At 48.3% G+C, this 12,696-nt stretch overlaps 1 protein-coding gene across 1 annotated transcript in view; it reads right to left on the reverse strand.

The window, feature by feature from the left end:
* Positions 1 to 12,696, reverse strand: part of LOC132380724 (neural cell adhesion molecule L1-like) — a 354,989-nt gene that overhangs the window by 73,787 nt on the left and 268,506 nt on the right. Inside the window, exons 13-15 of the mRNA XM_059949714.1 lie at positions 9,142 to 9,253; positions 7,459 to 7,625; positions 1,345 to 1,507 (exon numbers count right to left, since the gene is read on the reverse strand). Of these exons, the coding sequence (XP_059805697.1) occupies positions 1,345 to 1,507; positions 7,459 to 7,625; positions 9,142 to 9,253 (442 nt within the window). The remainder of the gene's footprint in view (positions 1 to 1,344; positions 1,508 to 7,458; positions 7,626 to 9,141; positions 9,254 to 12,696) is intronic.

Below are 12,696 nucleotides of genomic sequence, written 5' to 3' on the forward strand. Positions count from 1 at the left end.
AAACGAGCAGTCAACGTTTCGGGCCGAGACCCTTCGTCAGGACTTGTGAGTCTGTTGGGGTCATCAATTTCATCTGGTGCTCCTGGTGCGGCCTCCTCTACATCGGCGAGACCCAACGCAGATTGGGGGACCGCTTTATCGAGCACCTACACAACAGACAGGATCTCCCGGTTGCCACGCACTTCAACTCTGTTTCACATTCCCATTCAGATATGTCCATACATGGCCTCCTCTACTGCCATGATGAGGCCAAACTCAGGTTGCAGGAGCAACACCTCTGGGTAGTCTCCAGCCCCTTGGCATGAACATCAAATTCTCCAACTTCCGGTAATTCCCTCCCTCTCCCTTCCCCATCCCACTTTCACTCTGTCTCCTCCTCCAGCTGCCTATCACCTCTCTCATGACTCTGCCTTCTTCTACTACCCATAGTGCTTTCCCCTTACATTCCTTCCTCACCTCTCCTGCCTATCCCCTCCCTGTTTCCCCTCCCCCACCCCTTGATCTTTCCTCTGATTGGTTTTCCACCCTCCCCCCACCTTCTTTATAGGGCCCCTGCCCCCTCCCTCAGTCCTGACGAAGGGTCTCGGCCCAAAACGCTGACTGTTCATTTCAACGGATGCTGCCCGGCCTGCTGAGTTGAACCACAACCTTGTAGTTTGGAGGCTTGCGACCCTCGATGACCCGGAGAGCGATGTTGGCTGGAGTCAGGGCTTTATGCTTTGGTAGGGTCACCCATGCCAAACTGGTCAAAGGGTAGAGGCCAGTCGAAGAGTGGTCCACCATACCTCCAGGTTCTGGGGTTCAGCTCAGGGCTAACAACCCTGACTGAGGAAATAGAATTGTTACAGAAAAAGCAATGAAGAATCCTTCTACATCTGAGTGCGATGGGTTTCCTGAGTCTCAGCCCATGACTGACCGTGGTGAAAACCAAGAGGAAGCTACTGACATAATGAAGAAAGCCCTGAACATGGCCACAGATGGAGGACTTTCATTGCTGCCCTGAACATGAGTCGCACGTTGGACGGTACGTCAGTCAGTCAGCACAGGCAAACAGCAGCACAAGAAATTCTGTTTCAAGATGCTGGAAATCCAGAGTGACACACATAAACATGCTCCAGGAACTCAGCAGGTCAGGCAGCATCTATGGAGGGCACTTTGGGCCTGTTCTGATTAGGGGTTTTGGCCCAAAACGTCGATTGTTTATTCTGCCTGACCTGTTGAGTTTCTCCAGCATTTTGCGTGCGTTATGCAAGACAATATTCCAGTTCTGATGCCACTCCCCATCCAGGCCCCATCACTTGTCGCCCTCCCCACCCCACCCACGGTTCTCCCACCAGTCCTTACTTGCTTTCGTCATCGGGGGACTCATCAATGGGCAGCCCGTCCTTCCTCCACTCCAGCTCGGGAGGGTACAGCAAGGGGTCGACTTCCACCAAGCACCGGAACGTCACCGAGTGCAGCCGCTGGATGTGCTGTTCCCTCGGGGGCTCGATCATCCGGCTTGCGTCTGTCAACGGAGCAGCAGAAGGTCAGCATGGCTTCGGCACAGTGACGCGGCTTTGGTAAAGGAAATGCACCACGAGGGGAGGTACATGGGCAATTAACTCTGTGCCATAAAGTACAGACACGCAGGGATATTAAAGAGTAAAGGTCAGCGATACTTGTCACCTGTACATCAAAACGTACAGTGAAATGAGTCGTTTTCTACGGCCGAGGTGGTTCTGTGGGCAGGCCGTAAATGTGCCACGCTTCCAGTGCTAATGTAGCATGCCCACAACTTCCTAATCCTAATGCCGTATGTCTTTGGACTGTGGGAGGAAACTGGAGCACCCAGAGGAAATCCGCACGACCTCCGTCAGAATGTACAAACTCCTCACAGACTGAAGCTGGGACACTTGACACTATACCTGCTATGCTATCGTGCTGCCACCTCACCCCCCCCCCCCTCGTTCCCCTCTGCATGAAGGGGCGTCACCCTCAGGTCCTGTTCTAATATTCACAAGAATCTCGGGGTTATATGAGAGGACATGTATATCTTCTGATAATAAGTTTTACTTTGAACCTCTCACCTTACAACTATGGCCTTTAGCTTTTAGCACCGCCTCCCTGGGAAACAGAGTCAGTGTTCAGCCTATCGACACCCCTCATAATTTCAAACACCTCTACAAAATCAACCCACAGTCTGCTACACTCCAAGGAATAAAGTCCTCACCTGTCCAACCTCTCCCAATAACTCAGGCCCTCAAGTCCCGGCAATATCGTTGTCAATTTTTTATTCACTCTTTCCAGTAACAACATCATCATCATGACGTGCATGTTCGGTAGTTTTGGGGAAATTTTTCTACAGAAGTGGTTTTCCATTGCCCTCTTCTGGGCAGAGTCTTTACAAGACGGGTGACCCCGGCCATTATCAATACTCTTCACAAATTGTCTGCCTGGTGTCAGTGGTCACATAATCAGGACTTGTGATCTGCACCGGCTGCTCATACGACCATCCACCACCTGCTCCCAAGGCTTCTCATGACCCTGATCGGGGGCTAAGCAGGTGCTACACTTTGCCCAAGGGTGACCTGCAGGCTAGCGGAGGGAAGGAGTGCCTTACATCTCCTTTGGTAGAGACGTATCTCCACCCTGACACCCAGTGTTTTTATATACGTGTAACACATAAAGCTTATCTTAACCTTACAGGGAGCAGATGGCCAGGCTGTGTCTTTTTACCTCGAACACTGGAGAATGAGGGTCAAATTATAAAAGTGTTTAAAACTATGAAAGGCATAGATATGGTGGATGGCAGCAGCTTTTTCCCCCAGGGTAGGGGACTCCAAAGTGAGGGTGCATAGGTTGAGAGGAAAGGTTTTAAAAGGATCTGAGGGAAATTTACTAAAACAAAGGGTTGTGAGTACAAGCTGCCGGAGACCGGTACAACAGTATAATTTAAGAAGCATTCGTATAGGTGGGATTTAGAGGAATATGGGCTGAACACAGGAAATTGGCTCCAGCTGGGTGGGCACAGTAGTCAGGACTGAGAGGCCTCTTTTTGAAATAAATAAAAATCAGTCATGATCAAATGGCAGAGCGACTGGATGGGCTGAATGGCCTCGTTCTGCTCCTCTGTCTCATGGTCTCTCTACAGGGTGAAGGTTCACCCAGACTCTGGATGGGATCTAATAGTGACAGCGTCTCAACATGAGCCAAGGCGAACCCCTGGCATTCCTACTCAACCTCTCTACGTCTCCTACCATAACACCAGAAGATAAAGGCCACTCAAGAACGAGCGCCTTACACCTCCTTTGGTAGACATATCTCCACCCCACCACACAATTCCTGTAACAGGGTGACCAAATTTGGACACAGTACTGCAAGGAATACATCTTCACGTCCTTACTTTTAACATTTGTAGCACAGCTAAAGAGGGCCTGGAGTGTGTGTGTGGAGGACAGCCTAGATCACTGAACACTGAACAGTACAGGTCCTTCAGTGGTGCTGACAGATAAACCTACTCCAAGATCAGTCTAACCTTTCCCTCACACTTAGTCCACCATCCATGTGTCTACCCAAGTGTCTCCTCAATGTCTCTCATGTATCCGGTAGGGTACTCCATACGTCTGCCAATCTCTGTGTAAGAGACCTACCTCTGACAACCCCCTTAAACTTTTCCCCATCACCTTAAAGTTATGCCCCCTCATGTTAACCACTTCCACCTCGGGAAGAAACCTCTGACTCCCTACTCTATCTAAGCCTCTTATCATCTTGTACGCGTCCTTCGAGTCACCTCTCATCCTCTAGAGATGTTTCAAAGAGAAAAGCCCTAACTCGCTCAACCCATCCTCAGAAGACGTGCTCTGTAATCCAGAAAGCAGCCTGGAAAATCTGCTCTGCACCCTTTCTCCATCCACTCTATAACGAGGCAACCAGAACGGAGCACTCTTACAGACCTGCAACATTAGCTCAATTCCCCAACTGATGAAAGCGATGACATAGGATCTGAGATTCACGGCGATCGCGCAGTGACTGAAACGCTCCTGTGCACGTAGCCTTTGTTGCTGTGCAGGTGGAATTGGACACAGCTAGAAAATGTTCAGAAAACATTAAGTAGTTTTGTTCTGCTGTATTTTATTAAACCTGTCAATTAATAAATAAAATCAAAAGTACGAGATTTTTCAATTTTCATTTTAAATATTCATAGTATGCATATTGCAAAAACACATTTAAAGTGCTGCGCAGTTTTCAGGCTGTGTAATAATTTCCTGCTCAGAGCAATAGTTGGTCTGCACCGTTGTTAAAAAAAATACAGGAAGCTTGTAGGTGATGTAGGATCAGAAGATGGAGAATCCTTGTGAGGAGAGTTAAGCAGTTGCCAGGGTAAAAAGACCTTGATGGGAGTTACACACAGGCCTCCGAACGGTAGCCAGGATGTGGGCTACAAATTACAATGGGAAATAGAAAAAGAGTGTAAGAGGAGCTGAGGAGAGCAAGAAGGGGGCATGAGAAGGCCTTGATGAGTAGGGTAAAGGAAAACCCCAAGGCATTCTTCAATTATGTGAAGAACAAAAGGATGACAGGAATGAAGGTAGGACCGATTAGAGATAAAGGTGGGAAGATGTGCCTGGAGGCTGTGGAAGTGAGCGAGGTCCTCAATGAATACTTCTCTTCGGTATTCACCACTGAGGGGGAACTTGATGATGGTGAGGACAATATGAGTGAGGTTGATGTTCTGGAGCATGTTGATTTAAGGGAGAGGAGGTGTTGGAGTTGTTAAAATACATTAGGACGGATAAGTCCCCGGGGCCTGACGGAATATTCCCCAGGCTGCTCCACGAGGCGAGGGAAGAGATTGCTGAGCCTCTGGCTAGGATCTTTATGTCCTCGTTGTCCACGGGAATGGTACCCGAGGATTGGAGGGAGGTGAATGTTGTCCCCTTGTTCAAAAAAGGTAATAGGGATAGTCCGGGTAATTATAGACCAGTGAGCCTTACATCTGTGGTGGGAAAGCTGTTGGAAAAGATTCTTAGATCTATGGGCATTTAGAGAATCATGGTCTGATCAGGGTCAGTCAGCATGGCTTTCGTGTCTAACAAGCCTGATAGAGTTCTTTGAGAAGGTGACCAGGCATATAGATGAGGGTAGTGCAGTGGATGTGATCTACATGGATTTTAGTAAGGCATTTGACAAGGTTCCACACGGTAGGCTTATTCAGAAAGAAGGCATGGGATCTAGGGAAGTTTGGCCATGTGGATTCAGAATTGTCTTGCCTGCAGAAAGCGGAGGGTCTTGGGGGAGGGAGTACATTCAGATTGGAGGGTTGTGACTAGTGCTGACCCACAAGGATCTGTTCTGGGACCTCTATTTTCCGTGGTTTTTATTAACGACCTGAATGTGGGGGCAGAAGGGTGGGTTGGCAAGTTTGCAGATGACACAAAGGTTGGTGGTGTTGTGGATAGTGTAGAGGATTGTCAAAGATTGCAGAGAGACATTGATAGGATGCAGAAGTGGGCTGAGAAGTGGCAGATGGAGTTCAACCCAGAGAAGTGTGAGGTGGTACACTTTGGAAGGACAAACTCCAAGGCAGAGTACAAAGTAAATGGCAGGATACTTGGTAGTGTGGAGGAGCAGAGGAATCTGGGGGTACATATCCACAGGCCCCCGAAAGTTGCTTCACGGGGTAATTAAGAAAGCTTATGGAGTGTTAGCTTTCATAAGTCGAGGGATAGAGTTTAAGAATCGCGGGGTAATGATGTAGCTCTATAAAACTCCGGTTAGGCCACACTTGGAGTACTGTGTCCAGTTCTGGTCGCCTCACTATAGGAAGGATGTGGAAGCATTGGAAAGGGTACAGAGGAGATTTACCAGGATGCTGCCTGGTTTACAGAGTATGCATTATGATCAGAGATTAAGGGAGCTAGGGCTTTACTCTTTGGAGAGAAGGAGGATGAGAGGAGACATGATAGAGGTGTACAAGATATTAAGAGGAATAGACAAGAGTGGATAGCTAGCGCCTCTTCCCCAGGGCACCACTGCTCAGTACAAGAGGACATAGCTTTAAGGTAAGGTGAGGGAAGTTCAAGGGGGATATTAGAGGAAGGTTTTTTACTCAGAGAGTGGTTGGTGCGTGGAATGCACTGCCTGAGTGAAGGCAGATACACTCGTGAAATTTAAGAGCCTACTAGACAGGTATATGGAGGAATTTAAGGGGGAGGCAGGGTCGGCCCAACATTGTGGGCCGAAGGGCCTGTACTGTGCTGTATTGTTCTACGTTCTATGTAAAAAAAGGCAATGTTGAGAAAATCAAGGGGGATTTCAATATGCAGGTAGATTGGGAAAATCAGCTTGGTGTTGGATCCCATGAGAGGGAAATTGTGAGATGGCTTTTTAGGGCAGCTTGTGGTTGAGTCCAGTAGGGGAAAGGTAATTCTGGACTGGGTGTAATGTAATGACCCAAATTTGATTAGGAAGCTTAAGATAAAGGAACCCTTAGGAGGCAGTGATCATAATATGACAGAAATCACCCAGCAGCTTGAGAGGGAGAAGATAAAGTCAGATGTATCAGTATTACAGAGGACCAAAGGGAATTACAGATTCCTGGTTAAATCGCCTAATCACAGGAAAATTTACAATGACCAATTCACCTACCAAACCGGTATGTACGTCTTTCCTCCGGGATGACCCAGAGGAAACCCATGGGGTTTGGGGGAAAACACACAAACTTCTGACAGGTAGCTCCGAGAGATCTCTCCATTCCTCCACACTGCTAAGAATCCTGCCATTTACCCTGTATTCTGCCTTCAAGTTTGAATTTTCAAAGTGAATCAATTTGCAATGTACTTCACCCTTAACCATGCATAAATGTAGGTTATTGACGGATGACACAAAGTTGATCACGTATGTTTAAGCTTAAGATTTGCAGACTTGCTGAACAGGAATGGGGGTGTGGGAAGGACGGTGTTACCCCTGTATAATTGTGAATTTTGATGTACACACCATGGGTCACACAGATTGCCTGTGCTTACGTTTGACAGCTAGATGGGTATGGTGGTGTGTGAAGGACACTGCTGTCCCTGGACACCTGCAGTTTAGAATATAAAAGCAGGATGTAATGTTCAGGCTTTGTAAAACACTGGTGAGGCCTCACTTGGAGTATTGTGAGCAGTTTTCGGCCCCTTATCTGAGAACATTGGAGAGGGTTCAAAGGAGGTTCACAAAGATGATTGAGTAATTGGGAGGATTGTCTTCTGAAAAGTGTCTGACGGCTCTGGGTCTGTACTCGCTGAAATTCAAAAGAATGAGGGGTGACCTCATTGAAACCTATCGAATGTCGGAAGGCCTCGGAGGAGTAAACGTGGAGAGGATGTTTCCCTTAGTGGGGGAGCCTCAAAACAGGGGCATTCTTTTAGAACAGAGATGATTCTTTAGCCAGAGGATGGGTGAATCTGTGGTGCCGTCGTGAGTGTGGGTGCTTACTTTTAACGAGCAGGGCAGTCAGTAGACTGTCCTCGCCGATTCCATTCGAGGCATTGCAGGTGTAGATACCCCCGTCCATTTTCTGCACATCCTCGATCCTCAAGGTCCCGTTCGTGTAGAGGAAGTAGCGAACGTCCTGCAGGACGGCCTGCATGTCCTCCTTGTTCCTACGGAAAGCGGTAGAGACGCTCGCAACAATGCAGCCAACACAAATCAACAACACTGTCACCCCCACTGCCTCCCTACCTGGCAGAGATCTCCCTCTCTGACCCCCTGTACCAACTCTGTCAGGATAAAGAAAATCTGTGTGTGTGTGCGTGCGTGTGTGTCCTTCTATCTCCATTGTCCTCCGTTCTGAGCCAGTTTCCTGAGGGTGAACTGCAAATGCCCCCATCGTCTAACGTCAGTATCAACATCTCACCTCCATGTCCCTTGTTCCTCTCCCCTTGGGGACTCCATTTTAATGCCTGCCAGGTGATACACATTTGTATCTCTACCAAATCCTGGCTGGTGTTTCCCCACAGTGTCTAGTTGGTTACTTTATCAGTCCATCTGTGTGTATTTCTGTATGTGCCTTTGTGTGTGCGTGAGTGTGCGTGTCTGTGTGCCAGTGTGTGTGTGTGTGTGTGTGTGTGTGTGTCTGTGTGCGAGTGTCAGTGTGTGAGTGTGTGTGTGTGTGTGTGTGTGTGTGTGTGTGTGTGTCTGTGTGCGAGTGTGTGTCTGTGTGTGCGTGAGTGTGCATGTCTGTGTGCGAGTGTGTGTGTGTGTGTGTGTGTGTCTGTGTGCGAGTGTCAGTGTGTCTGTGTGTGTGCGTGAGTGTGCGTGTCTGTGTGCGAGTGTGTGTGTGTGTGTGTGTGTCTGTGTGCGAGTGTCAGTGTGTCTGTGTGTGTCTGTGTGCGAGTGTGTGTGTGTGTGTCTGTGTGTGTGAGTGTGTGTGTGTCTGTGTGTGCGTGAGTGTGCGTGTCTGTGTGTGCGTGAGTGTGCGTGTCTGTGTGCGAGTGTGTGTGTGTGTGTGTCTGTGTGCGAGTGTCAGTGTGTCTGTGTGTGAGTGTGTGTGTGTGTCTGTGTGTGTGTGAGTGTGTGTGTGTCTGTGTGCGAGTGTGTGTCTGTGTGTGCGTGAGTGTGCGTGTCTGTGTGCGAGTGTGTGTGTGTGTGTGTGTCTGTGTGCGAGTGTCAGTGTGTCTGTGTGTGTGCGTGAGTGTGCGTGTCTGTGTGCGAGTGTGTGTGTGTGTGTGTGTGTCTGTGTGCGAGTGTCAGTGTGTCTGTGTGTGTGTGTGAGTGTGTGTGTGTCTGTGTGCGAGTGTGTGTGTCTGTGTGTGTGTGAGTGTGTGTGTGTCTGTGTGTGCGTGAGTGTGCGTGTCTGTGTGTGCGTGAGTGTGTGTGTCTGTGTGCGAGTGTGTGTGTGTGTGTGTCTGTGTGCGAGTGTCAGTGTGTCTGTGTGTGTGTGTGAGTGTGTGTGTCTGTGTGCGAGTGTGTGTGTGTGTGTCTGTGTGTGTGAGTGTGAGAGTGTGTGTGTGTGTGTGTCTGTGTGTGTGTGAGTGTGTGTGTGTATACGTGCTCGTGTGCTGGTCCATAAACATTTGCAAGACCCAAACTGGGGGAAAAAGGCTTCTACCTGGTACTCTGCCCCTCCCCACGCACCACATACTGTCCCCACCCCACCCCTCACTCCCCAGCGCTTACCACTGGATTTTGGGTGTGGGAGCGCCGAAAGCCTTGCAGTGCAGATATGCTGTCTGCTTCTCCACCAACTGGTATTCCTGGTCGGAGGGGGTGAGGATCTGAGCGGGAAGCTCTGGGAACACACGGAGGGAACACACATTGTTTGCGCCAGCCCACAGGCAGCTGGGGATAGAACTACTCACAGCAGAACTGTCACAGGGAGGAACAGGGTCTCAGTGATTGACGGGGAGTGACTCGGTGTGTGGGTAACGGACAGGGAGTGACAGGGTCTCAGTGATTGACGGGGAGTGACTCGGTGTGTGGGTAACGGACAGGGAGTGACAGGGTCTCAGTGATTGACGGGGAGTGACTCGATGTGTGGGTAACGGACAGGGAGTGACAGGGTCTCAGTGATTGACGGGGAGTGACTCGATGTGTGGGTAACGGACAGGGAGTGACAGGGTCTCAGTGATTGACGGGGAGTGACTCGGTGTGTGGGTAACGGACAGGGAGTGACAGGGTCTCAGTGATTGACGGGGAGTGACTCGATGTGTGGGTAACAGACAGGGAGTGACAGGGTCTCAGTGATTGACGGGGAGTGACTCGGTGTGTGGGTAACGGACAGGGAGTGACAGGGTCTCAGTGAGAGACGGGGAGTGACTCGATGTGTGGGTAACGGACAGGGAGTGACAGGGTCCGGTTGAGAGACGGGGAGTGACTCGGTGTGTGGGTAATGGACAGGGAGTGACAGGGTCTGTGTGAGACGGGGAGTGACTCGGTGTGTGGGTAACGGACAGGGAGTGACAGGGTCCGGTTGAGAGACGGGGAGTGAGTCGGTGTGTGGGTAATGGACAGGGAGTGACAGGGTCTGTGTGAGACGGGGAGTGACTCGGTGTGTGGGTAACGGACAGGGAGTGACAGTGAGACGGGGAGTGACTCGGTGTGTGGGTAACGGACAGGGAGTGACAGTGAGACGGGGAGTGACTCGGTGTGTGGGTAACGGACAGGGAGTGACAGGGTCTCAGTGAGAGACGGGGAGTGACTCAGTGTGTGGGTAACGGACAGGGAGTGACAGGGTCTGTGTGAGACGGGGAGTGACTCGGTGTGTGGGTAACGGAGAGGGAGTGACAGGGTCTCAGTGAGAGACGGGGAGTGACTCAGTGTGTGGGTAACGGACAGGGAGTGACAGGGTCTCAGTGAGAGACGGGGAGTGAGTCGGTGTGTGGGTAACAGACAGGGAGTGACAGGGTCTCAGTGAGAGACGGGGAGAGACTCGGTGTGTGGGTAACGGAGAGGGAGTGACAGGGTCTCAGTGATTGACGGGGAGTGAGTCGGTGTGTGGGTAATGGACAGGGAGTGACAGGGTCTGTGTGAGACGGGGAGTGACTCGATGTGTGGGTAACGGAGAGGGAGTGACAGGGTCTCAGTGAGAGACGGGGAGTGAGTCGGTGTGTGGGTAACGGAGAGGGAGAGACAGGGTCTCAGTGAGAGACGGGGAGTAACTCGGTGTGTGGGTAACAGACAGGGTGTGACAGTGAGACAGGGAGTGACTCGATGTGTGGGTAACGGACAGGGAGTGACAGGGTCTGTGTGTGAAACGGGGAGTGACTCGGTGTGTGGGTAACGGAGAGGGAGAGACAGGGTCTGTGTGTGAAACGGGGAGTAACTCGGTGTGTGGGTAACGGAGAGGGAGTGACAGGGTCTCAGTGATTGACGGGGAGTGACTCGGTGTGTGGGTAATGGACAGGGAGTGACAGGGTCCGGTTGAGAGACGGGGAGTGAGTCGGTGTGTGGGTAATGGACAGGGAGTGACAGGGTCTGTGTGAGACGGGGAGTGAGTCGGTGTGTGGGTAACAGACAGGGAGTGACAGGGAGGGTTGACTCAATTCGTTTTAAATAGTCCTATTGTATCTAATTGTTTTTTTCACCCTTCCATTATAGATCAAGCTTATTCGGCTTGGAAAACTAAGGGATTACTAAGATTTTCTGATTTATTTTTAGATAATTGTTTCATGTCTTTTGAGCAATTATCCAACAAATATAACTTGCCTAGATTTCATTTTTTTAGATATTTACAGATTAGACATTTTTTAAGTTCTGTACTCTCTACGTTTCCAAATTTTGTGCCTTCAGATATTTTGGAGAGTTTATTTGAATTAGACCCTTTTCAAAAAGGGCTTATTTCAAAACTTTATAATATAATTATGAAGATACATTCAGAGCCTCTTTATAAGACTAAAAAGGATTGGGAAAGAGAGCTTAGTCTTAGTATTTCTAGTGAGAATTGGGATAGAATTCTTCAATTAGTTAATACATCATCGTTATGTGCCAAACATTCATTAATACAATTTAAGGTCGTACATAGGGCCCATATGTCCAATGATAAATTAGCTCATTTTTACTCTCATATTAGTCCTATTTGTGATAGATGTCAATCTGAAATTGCGTCTTTAACTCATATGTTTTGGTCTTGTTCATTTTTGGAGAGATACTGGAAAGATATTTTTGATATTATTTCTGCGGTTTTGAATATCGATTTACAACCTCATCCTATTACTGCAATTTTTGGTTTACCAATCTTAGACTCACTGCATTTATCTTCTTCTGCCCGTCGAATGATTGCATTTCTAACTCTGATGGCTAGAAGATCTATATTGTTGAATTGGAAAGAAATTAATCCTCCCACTGTATTTAATTGGTTCTCTCAAACTATGTTATGTTTAAATTTAGAAAAAATTAGAAGTGGTACTTTTGAGACTTCTATTAAATTTGAAAAGTTATGGAGACCATTTATTCAACATTTTCATATGATGTAATATCACCCTGTTCCAAGTTCATTTGATTTCCCAGCTTTTAGCTTATGTATGTTGAGAGGACCGGAAGTGACGGCATTGATGAATACTTATTTTTGTGAGATATTATAAACAGCCCCCTTTTTTTTTGCTTCTTTTTTCTTCTATATCAGTTATTAGTTATTAGATTAGATTAGCTAGTTTTGCATTATATTTTTTTTTGTTTTTTTTTCTTTCTTTTTTCTGTTTTCTTTATATCATATATTATGAAATATTTAGACTTACTATGTTCATACATATATTTTATGCCTTATGTCTTGGTAAACTCATTTATATTGTAACAATTATGTATGTTTTTTTTCATATGCAATGGAATTTATATGTTGGTAATTTCTTATCAATATATCATTTGTATTCTGTCCATATTACTAATATTAAGAAAAATATTTAGAAAGAAAGGGAGTGACAGGGTCTCAGTGAGAGACAGGGAGTGACTCGGTGTGTGGGTAACGGACAGGGAGTGACAGGGTCTCAGTGAGAGACGGGGAGTGACTCGGTGTGTGGGTAACGGAGAGGGAGTGACAGGGTCTGTGTGAGAGACGGGGAGAGACTCGGTGTGTGGGTAACGGAGAGGGAGTGACAGGGTCTGTGTGAGAGACGGGGAGAGACTCGGTGTGTGGGTAACGGACAGGGAGTGACAGGGTCTGTGTGAGACGGGGAGAGACTCGGTGTGTGGGTAACAGACAGGGAGTGACAGGGTCTGTGTGAGATGGGGAGAGACTCG

This window comes from Hypanus sabinus, chromosome 24 (genome assembly GCF_030144855.1).
Source record: "Hypanus sabinus isolate sHypSab1 chromosome 24, sHypSab1.hap1, whole genome shotgun sequence".
NCBI lineage: Eukaryota > Metazoa > Chordata > Chondrichthyes > Myliobatiformes > Dasyatidae > Hypanus > Hypanus sabinus.